This window comes from Fringilla coelebs (genome assembly GCF_963513975.1).
Source record: "Fringilla coelebs genome assembly, chromosome: 4".
Lineage (NCBI taxonomy): Eukaryota > Metazoa > Chordata > Aves > Passeriformes > Fringillidae > Fringilla > Fringilla coelebs.
The window spans coordinates 4237778-4256564 of record NC_140032.1 but is presented as its reverse complement, the minus strand read 5'-3'; the positions used below and the strand labels follow the sequence as shown (position 1 = coordinate 4256564).

Sequence of the window (18787 nt, the reverse complement as noted above, 5' to 3'; positions counted from 1 at the left end):
AATTATTCTAACACTGCTGAGGTTACAGCCAGCCAAAAAGGTGTGAAAGGCTTGTTTCTGTTTTAATGGAATATATTAAACAACTTGTTATTGAATCAGATGCAGATAGAGGTGCACTTTGATTTATTTTTTTTATTTACTTCAAATGTGTCAGTAGTCTTTATCTCATTCTCAAATTAGTTTTGTTCTTTTGATGCTAGAAAATACAATTACAAAACTTCCAGTTTCATGGTCAGAATATCAAAGGTTGTTGCAGAAGCTGTGCATATTCTGGGCTGTTGCTTTAGAACATCATTTCTTTTTTTCCATGATACAATGACAATGTTTGGGCACTTGCACCCTATTTTTTGTTGACAGAAGGATCAGAGACACCAAGACAATACAAATACAAAAGTAACACAGAATTCTGTAAAATATCCTCTCCATCCATTTCCACCCCTTGCCACTATCCCAGGTTGCTGCAAGCTCCAACCAGCTGAGGTGAAAAACTTCCAGGGATGGGGCAACACAAAGAGATCAATAAATGGATGTCTGATTTTAATCCTGGAAAAAAAAAGCCAGGCAGATTTTCATCCTGTTTTGTGTAATCACATTTTGATAAATACCATTTAAACTTTTGAACCCACTTAAAAAATAAACACTGAACAAAATTTAATTTACTACGGTGATCTGGAATTCAAAGAACCTTGTAAACCTTTCTCCCTGTTGTGATTAACAACATGACCATAGTAAAAGACAATAATTCTGTTTACATTGTATCATTAATGAATGGCTTCTGCAATAGAGAAGAATAAGACATCAATAGAGAAAAGAAATGAAAGCAAAAAGCAAAATCATTACTGACAGACTCCCACGAAGCATTAGATCAAACCAGTTTCATTTCATTTGAGATTTTTTTTTGGAAGCAAGTTCAATGTTTAAATGATATAAATAGTTTTGCCATTATTTTTGATTGACACAAATTGTGCTGAAATGTTGAAAGTTCAGAGAGGCACATGCACTTAGATGGGTACTAAAGGAAATGTCACTGGAGTGTCTGTAAGGTCACAGACTAACTTTACAAAATGATCTGCAAATAAAAGAGACTTGCAAATAGCACAAAAACTTAATCCCACTTGGACAAACACCCAGGGCAGCGTTTATGATGAACACTCCTTGGCTTTGCATCCCCAAAACCACAGCAAATCTTCTCAAAAGGGTACAGATAAGCAGAAAAGGGAAGATGCACCCATCTGAGCTGCTCAGCTGGGGTTATTTTGTCCTTACCTGGTGAAATCTGTCATTTCCATCATAATCATGCACATCTGCTTGGCCAGCACAATGATGTCATTGCCACTGTCATCCCACTTGGCCACCTCTGCATCCAGCTTGCTCTTCTCTTGGTGGAATATCTCCACCTGCTCAGCAATCTTTGCCTTCTCCTCCTGGGGCAGCTGGGCCATGATAGCCTGGAGAAAGAGCAGGAGTTGGGCATGAAAAAAAGGAAGCTACAAACTGGATCTTTCCAGCGGTCCCAACAGTCTGAGTTTCTTTTTATGGAAGTTGAAGATGCAAAATCCTGTAGGCGTTTGATTTCTGTCAGGACATGTAAAAGCACATTCACAGCACGTTTATTCTTCTTCTTGCACTTCCAAGATGACAAAATTTATATTTATGATGTCGTGATTATTCACCAGTTGACAAAGGAGAATTAAATCTCAATTTTGAGGAAGAATAAAACAAGTGACATTTATGGGAAAAGGCAGACTGAACTGCTGTGCCTCCTCTGGTCTCATCCTCTGTCAGAAACAGAGGATTTCAGATTAACACAACACTAAAATAAGCTATGACACACAGGACAATACATTTGAAGTGAATTGTAACAAATGTATCTTTTAATGATATTTAGTGTTCCAATTTTCTCTGGGAAGAGATGCCAAAAGGCGCTGGACAGGTTGGTACTGATCTGCCTCAGCATCAACAAAGCACAAAGTTCCTGCTCCCCTCCAAAAACACCCAAAAAATTATAATAATTTCTTTTGAAGATCAAATGGACACTTTGAATAATGATTTCCAAGTTAAGCTATTATTTGGCTCTAGGGGTTCTGAAGACCACATTATGCATTTAATGGGGTGTGACACATATTTAAGTGTCATTACATTTTTTTCTTGTTTATGTCACTTTCAATCAGCTGAAGTCTTTTTCTACATATTCTTAAAATGCTCTTGGCTTTTAAAAATTCGTAATTGACCTTTTCCCAAACTGAAATGAAAAAGGGTTATAAACAGTAGATCAGAAAATGAGAAATTTGCAAGTTAATCAAATTAAAATTCAAGATGAGTTTTAATTAGGCCTTATCAATGTAACTCAGCAGTTTCAAATGTTAGCATAATAGTCTTTGCACAGAAAAATGCAGTGTAAGTCAAGCTAATAAATAAATAAATATATAAATTGCACATAAAACAACAGAACTGAGAATTAACTGAAGTTAAGAGACTGTGATAGGAGTAGTGAAATTTGGGAAGTATATCTGTATGACTTGCCTGTGGGTTCTTCAAGTGGCTGCTTCACCTGAGCACTCTTTAAACTGGTAAACAGTGCTTTAATAATTCTGTTCCAGCAGCTATATCCTACAGCAAAAGCAGCCTGTAAATTCCACTTTTATTTCTACTGAAGACCAACACAAGTCTTTCTGCTAAAACACTACCAGCCTTATGGAGTAAGCATATTAAACAAATCCATTACTTTGCACAAATTAAAGTATTTTGCATCTTTTCCACAGAAAAGGTTCAGACAGGATTTTATTCTGCTCAGCATTGTTTCCCTTTAAGGTTTTTATGATTTGTTGTTTCCTGTGCCACATTGCAATCTATGTTATACAGGAACTGTCTTTATGATATATTATGTTTATAGAGTGTGTAGCTGATCAAAGCAGAAGGATTTAAGTGCAGCAGTCATAATAACCACAATAAATGTAGTAGAATTTAAGACTCCTAAATCCCCAGGTGAACTCGATTTTAAGTAAGAAAAATTACTGCAGTCTTTACTTGGGTTTCAGATCAAGAAAGGGTGTCATGCTAACTGGTCCTAAATGTACCCAAAAAGATGAGAAAGGCTGTGAAATCTGACAAAATAGTCTGTACTGTATCACACTTCTGTTATACCTGAGATTTGCTTTAGTAGTCAATACTTTTAATATCTCAAACAGGAGTTTATGTCCTTTAAAATATAAAAATCACAAAAGATAGCCAACTACATCCAGAACAGCTCTGTCACCAGTCTCACAGTAAGAAATCCAGATATTTTTTGCCTTAGGGATGTCATAATAAAACTCCCATTTTTCTGATACATGGTATGGTTAATTTAGCATCTATGTTCAATATTCAGGGAAATCATTTAAAGACAAAAAGAAATCTCTGCCCCTTTCACTGGCTCCATGCCCTGCATTTCTCCCACACCTCTGAGTAAGCTCCTTTCAGATTTTTGTTACTCCACTGTTTCTTTGCAGGGTGTAAAACCTTTGTGTCAAGCCCCAACCTACAGCAGCTGAAAACTCCTCTGTCCTGGTCCTCTGAGCTTTCACAGCATCTTTGCCTGCTGGTTTTTAGCTTCTCAGCCCTACAAATCCTCTTCCAGACTCCAAGGTGAGAAATCCTCATTCCAGTTACCAGCTTTTGCTGATGCTTGAATTTGTGGGGAAGATGCTTCTTATTTAGTCCATAGCTTCACTTCTACCACATCACTACAAATCAGACTTGTGTGAAACAGCCATGAACATCATTCAGATAATTTCCAGTTTCCTGCTGGTTGTCTCCTAGAAAATGTTAAAAGGCTTTTCTTTAAAAAAAACCCTTTCTTTCCAGTCAAATATATTTTCATGACTCATAAAATTATATTCTAATTTTTTAAAATAATCTGACCTGAGAAGACTATTCAGTAAAAAAGTAAACATTCATCAGAGGGTGGCATAGTCCTGAATGTTAACAGGAATATTCCTGAGTGTTAACAGACTTCACTTCCCCAGCACCTGTGACCCCTGAAGCACTCATCAGCTTAATTTGCAATCCCCATGCACAAGCCGAGGTCGCAAATCACAGTGACTGGAGTTTATCATGATGTAATTACCCTGGTAAAATTACATTGACTCAGTAGCAAATGTCTTCAATTACAATTAAATTACAGGGACTACTCAGTAGCTTAAACAGATCTTCTTGACAGGTTTGCACACTGGGAAACATGACTAATGTAAGATTTCTCTGGATAGAGCACATGGTGAGCTGATGGGATTTTTTTTCTTTTTTTTTTTTTTAATTTGCTGACTACTCCCACAGTTTCAGCACATTCCAAACCTGCAAAGCCTCCTCTTACAGCACTAGCTGGAGCAAGCAGCTGATACTAGGCACCACAAAAGCCTCAAGACCATTCAATAAATGCTACTCAAATAGGTTTGACATGAAAAAAACTTTCAACAGCTCCGTCACCTTGGTCCCATTCTTTCTGAAGACTGGAAATTACCTTTGCTTTCTGAGGCAGAGATTTTATTGGTCACCACTGGACTTTCACTTCATGGAGGCAGTGGGGTCTGTACTCACCCTTGCACTCTGGCCAGCAATGAGCTGGTCATCCTCAGTCTGGACACTCGTTCGGCTGCGCACATCATAATCCTCCTGCTCAAAGTCCGAGTCGTCCTCGAGCTCCTCAGGGGTCTGCAGAGACACAAAAGGCACAGGGAGGAGATGACAAGCTCAAAAAGGACACAGACCAAGTCCTCTGCGCAGTGAGCTCTTATTTCATTGACTACCAGCCCAGGAAATGCTGTTGCGTTCTTCTCTGAAATGAATTTGTCTGCCCCAGCAGCCAGGAACTTAAATTGAATTGTCTTAAAAATTAAATTGTTTCAACCCTAGTTTTCTTTACAAATGGCATTTGTCATTCCATTGCCACAACTTTTCTTGCTGCAATTTCTCTTAACTCTGTTAACATGATGAATGCAGTTCCAGGAACAAATATCCTTTGGAGAAACTAACAACTGGAATGCCGTATTTTAAAATAATGTTATTTCATATATAAATGGACACTAACACTATTATGTTACTGGAAACTACATGTAATCTTCAAAAGAGAAAGTAAATACCTGGGAAAAAGCAACTAACATCCTGGAAGAAAAATTTATCAAAGCAAATTAGAGATTTCCCAGTGAAAGAAATTGTAAATTATGTCAAGTAGTTTTGAAACAAACATGAAATTTATAATCTGTGTAATCTTGTTAGTTCACATGGTCCTTTTGATATACAGAGCTTTGGAATTTGACTCATCTCCCTGCTGAGACAATGATGTCTCCACTGCTGATGCTACAAATGATGGGAGGGTTTCTTGGAAGATTGATTAAATCAAGTTACATATTTTCAGACTTCAGATTGTTTAAAATGTTGCAGGGAGAGAGAAAAAATAAATTGATGGATCTGTTCTTTTGGGGGTTTTCACCTTCTAGCAAAAAGTTCTGAGGAAAAAAATGCCCTTATTTATATACAGAGAGACAGTCTTAAAATCAGTGTTTAGTATGATATTTAATATAGATGGTGCAAAAAAGTGGAATAATTAGAAAGAAGATTATATTCCATTTTATGGTTGAATAGCATCTGGTACAGCAGCCTGAGTAAGTTCTGTGAGTACCAATCATGACAAAGGTAAAGGGAAAAGAAAAGCACTGTAACTGCAGAGAAATCCTCCCCTTCCTGGACACCCATCACCCCCAGTGACAGCCTGGAAGACCAAAGCACTACAGAAGAAATCATCCAGGCTGGCATTTGGTGCTTGGAGGCAACGTCAAGTTTCCTAGCAGAGGTGCTAATCACTGCCAGTTGTCATCACAGCTCTGTCTGGGGGCTGCTCAGTCACAGGAACCGCTCCAAACCCTCGAACGCAACGCAGAGCAATCTTCTGGTGATATTTCTGTTCCAGCCTGGCTTCCAACACCAAGTGCACATCCCTGTTTGTAGCTGCACAGGGAAGTGCACAGGATGGGGAGAGTAAAACACAGCCATCTTGGTGGGACTTGGAGCATGAATTAAATATGGGCTTCGGTGCTGAGCTGGAGGAAGAAATAACCAAGTGTGACGGCGTGGTAATGGAACTCAGTCTGCACCTCTGAGGAGAGGCATGCACAGAGAGTGTGTCCAACAGGACAGGCAGGAGAGGAAGTTCAGATGAAAAATGAATTTACCTTCTCTCCATTGTCACAGGTAAAATAGAAGGATTGGTAGCCATCCAATGGCCTTGTTTCCCAATCACCTTTAATCTCTTTGTTTCCTCTGCTCAGCTGCCCGAGGGCAGGATGAGACCTTAAAATCTGTCATAAACAAGCAAGCTACAAAGAGAATCCTACAACTCCCTGAGCAAAGAGTGTTTTCTATCACAAGGTTCAGCTTTTCATCTACCTAGGCTTTGCTGTTTAGAACAAGGACAGGGTGGAGAGCTTCAATAAACCATCTGGTTCTTCCCCATCCTCCAAGTCCACTCAACAAGCCAGTTTCACTGGGCACTGTAAAGCCAGTACCCTTTCACACCCCAAATATACTCCTCTTAATTTCTTCTGTCTCCACTTTTACAAATAAGAATATAAAACATAATGTGCAGTCCTTTCCAAGGCTTTCATAGTCAAACTTGAAGTAAAGATGCAAAATGCAAAATATTACATCTCAACATGGTAACCAGTAAGGACACGAGGCTGCCTCTTAAGAAGAAAAAATATTCTGAAAATTCTATGCAAGGACTTATTCTTGAAGAAATATCCAGAAAAAAATGTATTGCTGTTACTGACATTCATGATCTTGAAATCTGTGGCCTTTAAAAGACTGAAATTTAATGGGTATAAATGTTGAACTTGGAGAAAATGTAGTGCAAACCAAAAGGGCAAGTAATGCAACTGTTAGCAATATACTACAAGCACCAGACATCTTCCTATTTCCCCTCTGTGCAAGTGAGATCTAATTCAAAGTGATCTTTCAGATTCACTCTTTTCATGTTTTCAAGTGTGGTGAATTTTACACTCTCATTTTCTTCCCCAAACAGCTGCATTTTGCATTAGGGTGAAGAAGTGGGGTTAACTTTTATCTGTTTGCTGCCATTTCAAGCATTTTCATGCTTTTCAGTGTTGCACCATTGCTTTGTCTCAGCTGATCCCCTGGAGATGCCACCCATATAAAATAGGGGCTCCCTTTTAAACACAAAGGTACCAAAACCAATTATATTGAATTTGACTTAAAGGACTACTCTTAGCAAGGCTTTTAAATGCACCAGAATGACTCTAATTTTTGTGCACAACTAACAGGACCTTGATATTTAAAACCTTGTTTCCAAGACAACAGAGTCTGAGACTTTATTTCTCTGAGCTGGAAGACAGAAAGACTGATTCTGTCTTGCAGACACCTGGATTTATGGTTACACAAACGTAGCAATCACAGATCTGAGGTTGGAGACAGCTTCCAAACAGAGCTGACAGCCACCAGTGGCAGAGGAAGCTCGAGTAATATTCAAAACTAATGGATTTTATGCACTGATTGATTTCAGCAGAAAAATGGGCCATTTTCATAATTTTTAATCTGTTTTGTAGCACAAGCCATAAGAGTTCCCAAGATTTTTTTTCAAATACAGTATATCTACTACACACAGCATTCATCTAACTCAGAGGAAGTTTTCCAGTGAAGAAGAATCTTTCACAATCCCAGATAAATCACACAATAAATATATGCTTTCCTCTTTTGAGATGCATATTTTATTTCTAATATGAATGTGGTGACTTTTGAATTCCAGGCATTGGAATATATATATATTTTTTTAATATCTCTCTGGCTGTTTGATTGAAGAGCTTGCTGTGAACAAAATATCTTCCATCTATGTCATTTTTTAAATCTTTTGTGACTGCAGTATGAAAATGTGAATTATACAAGTATAAGCAAGAAAATGGCATATATATGCAGATTTAGAAATGCTATTTGTTTCGTATTTCACCAACTTAAATGTACTTGATGAAGACAGAAACCCCACTTTGCTATGCACTTAAAAATTGTAAGATGCAATTACAAGAATTTCAGCACTGTGAACACCAAGTCAAGCTAACCTTGTAATGAGAGCAAAGACTGAAGAGATGAAAAGATACTCCCCTACTTTTTACAATGAAAATTCCCTCTTATTCTAGAAGACAAGGAGGAAAACACCCCAGACTTTACAAGGTGCTTTTAAATCCAACTCCATGCTATTCTGTACATTTGTTTTGGTACCACTGCAGCCTAAATGACTCAGCCGCAAGTAGCACCTGAGAGCCTCAGTCAGAGACCCTCTCTCACTGCAGGTTTTCAGTTGTTTGGTGATTTTCAGTAAAATCTAACAATTCCAATTCAATCTGAGGAGCAGCAGGCACTCAATGGAAACACTGGACACCCTTTGGAGATAGGATGATACAAAGGATGATGGGATTCTGCACCAAATCTGGTTTTACAGAGGACACAAAATGTTGCAGCACTTTGGATTTCACCCCCACCCCAGGGCTGCCCCAGAGGTGACTAAACCTGACAAGTCTGGCAGAGAAGAAAAGCATTAAAACCCTCAAAGAGGTGGGGCTGAGGACTCCACAGTCATTTTTGCTGAGGTCTTCTCCTAAGGAGAAGAAAAATCCCTTAATGACATAATAGAATAGAAATGGAGGTAATAATAGAATGAAATATCCTGAATTGGAAGGAGCTCACAAGGACCATCAAAGTCCAGCTCCTGGTCCTGCACAGGATATCCCTAAGAGTCACAACTTAGTCCTGAGAGCATTATCCAAATGCTTCCTGAATTCTTTCAGGCTTGGTGTGAGACACTGAAATGGTCAATGGCTTAAACACTGTTAAAAAAGGCCATTATGGCAAAATTGTATAAAGGAACTGTGAGCACTGAAGCCCCGTTCACCTGTTCCTGCTGAGGGGAACTGGGCTATGAGTTAAGCCACCTGATGTTTTCTGCTTTATCTGTCACTCTTTTTCTCTCCCACCTTGCCCCTCTTTTTCTTTCTCTCCCTCTACCTCACACTAATGTTAAATAAAATCCGTATTATCAATTTCAGCATGTGGTCTTGTTTGCACCTTAACCCAGGCAGAGGCATCTCTCTAATAATTTTAACAACCAGATCTTAACACCTGGTGCTGTGACCACTTCCCTGGGGACCCCATTCCAGTGCCCAACCACCCTCTGGGTGAAGAACCTTTTCCTGATATCCAACCTAAACCTCCCCTGACACAGTTCCAGCCACTTCCTTGTGTCCTAAGAATCTCCCAGAGAGCATCTCCAGGCATCCCCCTAAAGAATCAACCTCACAGATGTTTAAATTCTACTCTGTAACATGACCTGAAACACGGCAAGAGGGAACACCTGGACATTGGCTCCAACAGTGCACTCCTGATCCAAACAAATGGAACACTCAGTTGATGTAGATGCCTCTAAATAGGAGGCTGTAATAGCAAAGGCCATGTTTAAAACCAGTAAATAACAGTAAATTGGCCTTGGAGATTCATAAGAATGAGAAAAGTTGCCATAGTGAGTCCTCCTGAGTGTAGAGAGGGTTTCTGGCCAATAACTGAGGGAATTTCATAAGCAGCTATGAAAACACAAAGTACAATTTCATCCCTACACAGAAATAGGAAAGGTGTTGGAATGAAGTTATTATTTTCTATTTTATTTCTAGGTTCTATAATTATACTCTTAAATTCATTTCTACTACTTCTTAACTTGTGGAAGAGATCTTTTTCTTCTGTATAGATAAAAAAAATAGTTTTCAATGAAAAAAAAAATCAAGTCTCCTTTCTCCTCCAGAGTGACAATAAATTTTCCCCTTTTGAGGGGAAAAAGAGAAGAACAGAGACTATCCACCCTTTCTTTCAGCTTACTAAAAGTAATAATACCAACCCAAATTAATTTAAAAAGTGGCTTTATTTACTCTCTGGAATGAGGGGACTCAGATAAATTCAATTTTTCACGGCTTGCACATGAACAATCACTGCCTGAAAATAATTGTGTCAGATGCTCTAAAAAGTTTGCAAGATTGGATTTTTTTTTCCTTTTTTGCAATTCTGAAAAAGTTTTACCACCTGAATTAAAGGGTACATAATATTTGACAGATTATTAGATGAAAATATTCTAAAGGCTTTTATAGCCTCACCCTTTAATTATACATCCCATTTCAGTGTGTGATGTTCAGATGGAAATGTTAAAGAGTATCTCAAAGTGAAACTAATTTTGTTTTCTACAGCAAATAAGGTTCTGATTCAGCAAACTCTGGTCTGTGTAAGCTTATATATGTGGAGTTTTCCAGTTAACTCACATGGATAATGAGTCCATTTATGTGCTTTAGTTCTCTGCCTGGGTAAGGAGTATTACACTGAGCCCCATAAATAAGTTAATTGTCTGAAGGCAAAAATAAATCTTCCTAATCTGGGCAAACAGAATTCATTAACTCATATCACAGAACGGGTGGAAAGTTGTAGTGATATAATGGCAAAAGAAACTTGGGATTTTCCTAAAGTGACTGAGAAGCCTGAATGCTGATCAGCTCTCGAGGTACACAGAACTGTCAGGCAGTGACAAAGGAAATTATCAGGCCTTCAAAATGCAAAATTTAAGCTTAAAAACATCTCACCAGGATGGACATCTCATGGCAAACTCTTGGGGATAACTCTGATGTGTAGGGCATTGCTGGAAGATGGAACTCTGTGTAGGGGATGGGAAAACCTGGGTTTGTAGGAGATCCCACCTGATGATTGAGTCTGTGCCACAATCACAGTTTGAAATGACTGGAAAAGAATAAAGTGTGCTGAGCAGTTGTTTGTGTCAAAAGAAAATTTGGAAACTGTTGTTACCAACTAAGGAACTGGAAAATCAAAGGGAAAACAGAGATCCTTTATATGCAGATCTTTCATTTCCCAGAATCATAGAACTCTGGAATGGGTTGGGTTGGAAGGGACCTTAAAGTTCATCCAGCACCACCCCTGCCATGGGCAGGGACACCTTCCACTAGCCCAGGGTGCTCCAAGCCCTGCCCAACCTGGCCTTGAACACTTCCAGGGATCCAGGGACAGCAACAGCTTCTCTGGGCAAACTGTTCCAGGCCTCTACCACCCTCACAGGGAAGAAATTCAAGTAAAGAATTCCCTCCCCTTCCCTTTCCCTTCACTGCCAATCCTCTAACACTGCACACCCAGGGAACAGGATGGCTTTGTCCTCACCACAAGCCATGACTATAATTCAGGCCACCTGGGATGAGCACTGGGTATGAGAATGGAATTTATGTTTGGCAGTTATAAAATTAAGCCTGTCAAAAGCTTTTTCTGCAAATGTTAATACATAGTGGCAGATGATGAAAATTGAGCTGTTTTGGAGTGTTCCAACTGCCTGGAGTCTTACATCAGTGCCATAATACACTCACAACCACAGGTGCACACTACCTGTTTGCTCAAAGGGATCACTTGATGTTTCAGCCCTGCTATTTGCCTCAAAAGTTTCCTTAGTGATTTTCTCCATAGCTTTACTTGTACATGGCTTTCATTAGGGCAGGTTCAAGGTAATTTGGGTTTCAAAAACCAGTTTCAGTTGCTGAAGAGATGTCCAAACCAGGCTTGGTTTGCTGTTTTTTAAATCTTTGTCTGCTGACTAAAGTGAAAAGCAACACACACCTACTATCACAATAATGATGGTGTTCTGTGGTGTCTCTTATTTGTTTATTTTATAAAATGATGTCTAAACCAATTGAATCAGCTGGTTAGTCAACACTGAAATGACACTTTTTTTACCTCAGTAAACATTCAAAACCATCCCTGCAGCAGCTCACTGGAGCAGCAAGATAATTTATTCATTTAGATTTTAACCAGACCTACCTCACATCCCAGGCAGCACACATACATTGGGAAAAAACCCTAAACAAACAAAAAATCTACACAAACTTTGAAGAGCTTGGCAAATTAATGCCATTACTATGGAAACAGTAATGGAGTTTGTATCTATTGGCAGTTGTGATCAAATCTTCTAGCTGATTAACATACTAATTGTGATTCACCCACTAAATAACCTCATCTCTTTATTTACCAATCCTTTTGTTGTTGTATATACTTCTGTTTCACGCCTGTTTCAATGTCAAGCCTTTCTGCCTTATGACAACACAAGGAGCTTTTGCTGATCTCTCTGAACCACGAGCCCTCCCTGTAAGCCCCAGCTTTCCTTCCCCAGGTGCTCCACATACCCTGATCATCAGGACAGCTTTCCTGATGTCCCGGACTCCGTCGTAGACCAGGCGGGAGGCGTCGATGAACTCGTTCTCCTCGAAGGGCTGGGGCACGTTGGCACTCAGGGCCTCGATGGCCACCTCCACTTGCTCAGCAAAACGTGGCATCACTGGGTGCAACACAAGGAGAGGCAGCAGGGTTAGATTTGTGTTCTCTCCTGAACACTTTTCTGCTGCTCTGGAGCATGGAGAGTTTCCAGGAGGCAGGGCACACGCTGTCCTGGAAATTCCCAGGATGGGTTTGTACCCACCCTGCACGGGGACAGCTCTGGCACTTTATCTGACAGCATGGAAATAACCATCCCTATATGCTCCCATCCAATTGGGCAACAAAGAATAGAAAACTTCCTTCAAAAACTAACTTTTAAAAGGCTGCAAGGTACCTGAGCAGGCAGTAAAGTTCATGTAAGAGCTTTATGACCTGTAAAGAGCGCAGCAAATATTTGTATCAAGTGATCAAAGCAAACTGTAGCCATTATGCCTGCTAATTTACATGACTTACATCTAGCTCATACTAAATAATAATAATTTTGTAAGGGTCAAAATGTAAAAACAAGGATATACTTTCATGAAGACGCCAAAATGAGTCTTCTGTTTCTTCACTATCCCCATGTTTATAACACAAGACATAGCCATAGATACTGGCTAAAAATATTATAAACTGTGGTATGAACTTATTTATTCTACTATCTAAAGCTATTATTTACTTTTCTAAATGGTTTCAGAGCATTGCTTGAAGAAACAAGAGACTTTTCTTCAAATTTCATTGAGGATTCCTTTGAAGGTATAATCACTTTCTGCATGTTGTGTTTGCAGGAAAATAACTCTTCCCCAAATTAGTCCTGTAGCAACTGAAACCCAAACCCTACAAACATGAACATCAGGTCCCACTGATTATACTGCACAAGTACATTCCTGGTTTACTCCTCTTCATAATTTTAACATTAATATTGGAGAACTGTGCTCATGGACAATAAACATAATCAATGTTCCATTAGAAACCTAGATAAAAAGATGCAGCTGGATTAATTCTTAAGAATTTAAGGAACTAGGGTCAAGAATAAGATCTATAGATAGCCATCTTTTCATCATGTTCACATCACTTTTATTCTAGCATTTAGGCATCCAGATCATGTATCACTCACTTTACTCTTTTGGCAATATAATTAGAAGAACAGGAAATGAGGATTCCCACAACAGTTATTTCCTTTTTTTGTTGATAAAATATTACCTTTTTTGCTCATCTTTTCCCTAAGCCCTATTTTCAAGACACTTATTGGTAACCTGAACCCAACTGATGAATACAAAGGGGAATTTCCAGTGTTTTTTTTCATCAAGAGCAGTAATGTTCTTTCCTAGAAACTTCTACTGTGATAGGAAACCACATTTTCTTCTTGACTAAACATTCTTAAATTTATTTTACAGTATCTGCCTTAAAGTAAAACCACAACACCCCATGATTTAAGAATAGTTTACATTTGAAGAAGTGGCAGCAACCATGAGCTCAAACTTTCTGTTTCTGGCATTTAAATATTAGACATTGGATGCAAATGAGGAAACCTTTAAAGGGATATAGGGATTCAAATCTAGTTTATACATCACTATATATATATGTGCATATATCTATATATATATATGTTCACATAGACAGATGAAATAACAGATTTCTATTTCCCATGCAGATAATGCTCAGTAAGTTCCTGGGATTCACTGGAGAAACAGGAAAAAGTGACAGCAACAATAGACTTTAAAAAAGTAAACATTAACAAAACATTGCCAGGCAGAGGGGAAACATTTTAATTAGAAAAGGAGTTTAAGAGAGATGAAATTTTTGGAAAGCGTATTGAATAAATGCATATATCAAATTACCTTAATTAATAGAACACTTGAAATTGTAGTAGGAGACTAATATGATTGCATAAGGAAGTCTCAAGCCTGAATATCAAAAAGCAATCATTAAAAATACAATTTAAACAAGTAAACCTAAGAAATAAAAGAGAACTTATTCTGAGTTGTTGGGATAAAACAGGTAACACTAGAGATGCAATAATGAAAATAATTTAAAAAAAAAGAAAGGATGTAAAGAACCCTAATATTTAGGGTTAAATTAAATTTAACCCTAAGTTTCAGTTTATAATTTCTTAACTAGCAGAGGTGGTCAGGTATTTGATATAATTAATAGTAGGTGCAACAGGCCTGAATTAGGAATGGGCAATTTGAAGAACATCTCTGTAAGCATAAGGAAATTTATCTTTTACATATGTGTTCAAGTTAACAGAGTATAGTAAAATTTACCCTGCAGTTCTTAAGAAAAAAATCAAAGCAATTTCTGAACTATTTGTGGAGAACTCAAGAAAAAAAATTAATGGTGAAAATTCCAGGGATTTGGAAAAATAAAAAAAAAGAAGCATTGGTCTATTTTAGATAAAGGTATATAATCCTTATATAAAGGTTCTTGTAAAGGTAGAGAAGAAAAGAAGGAAGATTTATATTATATTCAACAGATTTTCAGTACCCAGAAATGAAATTAAACTTGACATGGACTGATTAACATTTAATTATCTGTAAATAATCTACAGATGCTGGACAGGCAACAGATTTGTGGCAATAAGTTGCACCAAGCTTTTAGAATATCTCCCTTGACAGGGCAGTGATGGGGGGAGGCAGATATGACACAGCTGGGTTTGTCATGGCCCCATGTGACATTCTTAGAACAAAACAAGGGAAATTTAAATTAAATGGTTGGAAGGTGGAAAGTTACACCTTATTCATATTTCTGAACACGAGGTATTCACTCCTGACCACATTTATTGTGGAAGCTTCTCTGATCTGTTCTGATTTTGCAGACCTGGCTATAATTTAGTCCCTAATTTAAAATATGACACATAAACATTATCTGCTGTTTCGAAATGGGAATAGATATGGAACTACTTTATGATTGCTTGCTTGCCAATTGTATTTTTACATCAGGCTCACTTTTGATTGGGCAAGCAAGGAAAAAACACCTTTAATAGGGGGCTATAATTGCTTCTCTAAGCATATGTTGTCATTTAATGCAGGAAGTTTCTGAAAATTGAGAAATATATTATTCTCCAGTTAAGGTTATTGAGCTCCATGAAAAAAACCCCCAAACCTCCAGCCTTTCTTCTCTATTATTTACCACACAAAGAATATTCCTGTGCCAAAGGTGAAAGAACCACAAGTAAAATTCAGGCAAAGGCATGCAATTTCAATCTGGAGTTAAAACTTGCAAATGTATCAGACAGAGAATGATTCATTTATTATGCAAAGAGAAATTGGCTATAAATTTTAGATTCAGAAGTAAATCAATACTTCTGGGGAAAAATTAAACATTGGTTTCTTAGTTTGAGCTGTGGCCTTGAAAAGAGTCACACATATGCTTAGACTGAAAAATGTGGTCCATTAAAATCCCTCAGCCTAACTACATGAATTAATTAGGCACCTGCAGAAATGTTGTCAGAATCAGGTCCCAAGTTAATAGCAACACTTCTAATCCACCGACTTTGTCATTCCAACAAAATAAAGATTTGAAAGCCTTTCTGTGGATGAATTTCCAATGGCACTGAAAGCAAGACCAATGCCAACAAAATCTAGGTTGAACGGCTGCTGGAGAAAAAATTGGAATCAGAAAAGTTGAAATTACTTCCATTTTATCAATTGATTAATTCTTTTGAATTATACTTTTTTTTCTTTTTGGCTGATGCTTTTTCTTTTTGGCTGATAATAGAAATCCAGCATCTCACCATGTGTGAATTCATGCCTTGATCAAACTTTATTTTTTTTGTGAACCCCTCTGTCCCACAAAGAAAATATTTTCTCTAAAGCTCTTGTTTTTTTCCCACCCACCCATATCTCCTACATATTAAAGTTATCAAGTAATTACCTGTTTCCTAAAAATTTATTTCCTGCTGACTTTTTCTCCTATGGCAATCAGTTTGTACTGCAATTTTTGTACTTAGAAACATCACTGCAAATTTTGTATAGTGATATGGGAACAATAAGATCCCTGACAGACAGAGAAATGCTAAGTTACATAATAAAATTATTGAGATAGAAATTAAAAAAATGTTTGGGCGTTCTCGTTCGTAGCATTAGAACAAAAAGTTTCATTAATATGCAAGATTAAATGAATGCCTTGCTGATTTATTGTACTTTTATGGCCTTTTTATTTAGGAACTTGAATTCTTCAGAATCTTAAGTGGATGAGAATGTTCAGAAATGTGGAAAGGGATAATTAAGATACAAAAAACCCAATAAAGGTCAAGGACCCTTCAGGTGCACAGTTTCTAATTCTTAGTAGCATCAATGGGAGTGGGGAAATTTGTCTGGTTTTGTCTCACATCATACAACTGAAAGTTTTAAATCTTTCCTTTTACCAGGCAGAGAACAGTAGATGTTTCCACGTGAAAATTAATCACACCTTTCCTACTTTAACACTCAGGTTCAGCTGGATAAAATTCTGATTTTCCTCTGCCACTGAACAGAGAGGGAGGTCTTTGGCTTAGACCAGATTTCTGCTTTAGACAACCAAGTTTAGGCATGAGCCACCAAATCCTGGCACACTTTTGGCTCTGAATCAGGCTGAGCACAACGTGGCTCCTTTCCATCCCAACCTCCCTGGAACTGAGGGGTTCCCAGGGGTATCATCTTTGGGGCATTTTTCTGGCCAGAAGACAATTTTTGAAAAGCACCAGCAGAGCTATTTCTTAGAGCATCATTTTGAAAAGACGAGCACCTACTTGAGATTTTTATAACCCAGGGATTTGGATCCAAGGGAAGCACCTTTCTCAAAGAGCAGGGATTGTTCCCAAGAGCCAGACTGTCCTCAGACAAATCAGATATTTGAGCAGCAGAGAAGTGACTGCTCTCCTGTACCCACTGCACCAGCTGTGCCCTCTGGCTGGCCCTCAAACCTTTGTATTTGTTTAAGCATTTCTATCCATCCTTGAGAAAACTGCTTTTCCCTGTGCCATGTTGATAGGGACACATCATTTAAGGTGCCAATCACATTATCTATGTAGTCCTTAAATGGCTATAAAAATCTGGTCAGTTGTGGGTAAGATTATTCAAGGATGACATGGCAGTCTAAAGGTTTGGACTACTATACTGCTAGAAGATTCAGGGTCCCTGAAAATGTCTGTGCTTCTCCTAAACATCATAGTTGTTTGTGTCAGATAAATCAAGAAAATTATCTAGAATGACAGGCAGGAGTGTAAACTTAAAGTTATCAAGGGAGAATAAAAATTAAAAAAAAAACTATGAATGATCCATTTGCTAAAAAAAAAGAAAATGCTCTCAGAAAAAAAGCTCAGCCATTATCCAGATTTAAGAGGTTTTAGTATTAAACATCCACAAAGTTACAGCTTAAAAATTTCAGGGCATGGGATGAAATTTCTTCTGCTGGTTTTTGTGTTTGTGTGGCTTGTTTTTTTGTTTTCTTTGTGTTTTGTTTTAATTTGTTAATTTACTTTACTGTAGAAAGAATGCAGTCTACTGGGAAATTCAAGCATTTAAACCAGGTATTTAAAAGATCATTCCTAAGGGATATCTGACATCTGTCAAAGACAGCAGAGCTTCTCTGTTTCATTTGACAGATGAATAAGGAATGAAATATGATACCTTATTTAGCTCAAAGTGTTTGTCAAAGTCTATTTCTATAAGAACTGTACATTCTTTATCAGAAGATTCTAAATACTTCACAGAATGTTTTTAAGTCCTGGACTCATATAATTCACATTTCAGTCATGACTATTATATTGATAATTGAAAAGAAAAAGCTTTATAGAAGTCTACTGAAACATTACATAACATATCTTAGAATCACAGAAATGTTTGATTGGAAAAGATCGCTCAGATCATCGAATCCAACCCTTCCCCCAGCCCGGCCAAGGCCACCAGTGACCCACGTTCCCAAGTGCCACATCCACACAGCTTTTAAATCCCTCCAGGGATGGGGACTCCAGTGCTGGACAAGCCTTTGGGTGAAGAAAACTTTCCCTGATATCCAATCTACACTTTCTGTGGCCCAGCCTGAGGCCATTTCTCCTTGTGCTGTCCCTGTTCCCTGGAGCACAGCCCGACCCCCCGGCTGTCCCCTCCTGGCCGGAGCTGTGCAGAGCCACAAGGGCCCCCTGAGCCTCCTTTGCTCCAGGCTGAGCCCCTGCCCAGCTCCCTCAGCCCCTCCTGGGGCTCCAGACCCTTCCCCAGCTCTGTTTTGGGTATCAAACCCTGTGTGTCTGACACTGGTGAAATGGTTAAAATCAGCTGTAAAATAATGAATATCAGCTGAATGCCAGCTGTAAAATAATAATGAATAATGAATATCCACACCCTATAGCAGTTTGCAATGAACACAAGATTTTCAGGAAGAATCAGCCCTCACTGCCAAACACTGATCTAGCCATGGCCCATAAAAACAAAATTCTCAGGCTTCCTTGAATTTATGGCCAAGTCCTGACCCTCTGGCCCACTTGTGT

At 38.3% G+C, this 18787-nt stretch overlaps 1 protein-coding gene across 3 annotated transcripts in view; it reads right to left on the bottom strand.

The window, feature by feature from the left end:
• The window catches only part of CTNNA2 (catenin alpha 2), a gene marked incomplete at both ends in the record, with an annotated part of 408624 nt that overhangs the window by 31974 nt on the left and 357863 nt on the right, over window positions 1-18787 (bottom strand). For all 3 annotated transcript variants that reach the window (XM_084204871.1, XM_084204872.1, XM_084204873.1), the window contains 3 exons: window positions 1267-1448; window positions 4573-4686; window positions 12249-12400. In XM_084204871.1, the coding sequence (XP_084060997.1) occupies window positions 1267-1448; window positions 4573-4686; window positions 12249-12400 (448 nt within the window). The remainder of the gene's footprint in view (window positions 1-1266; window positions 1449-4572; window positions 4687-12248; window positions 12401-18787) is intronic.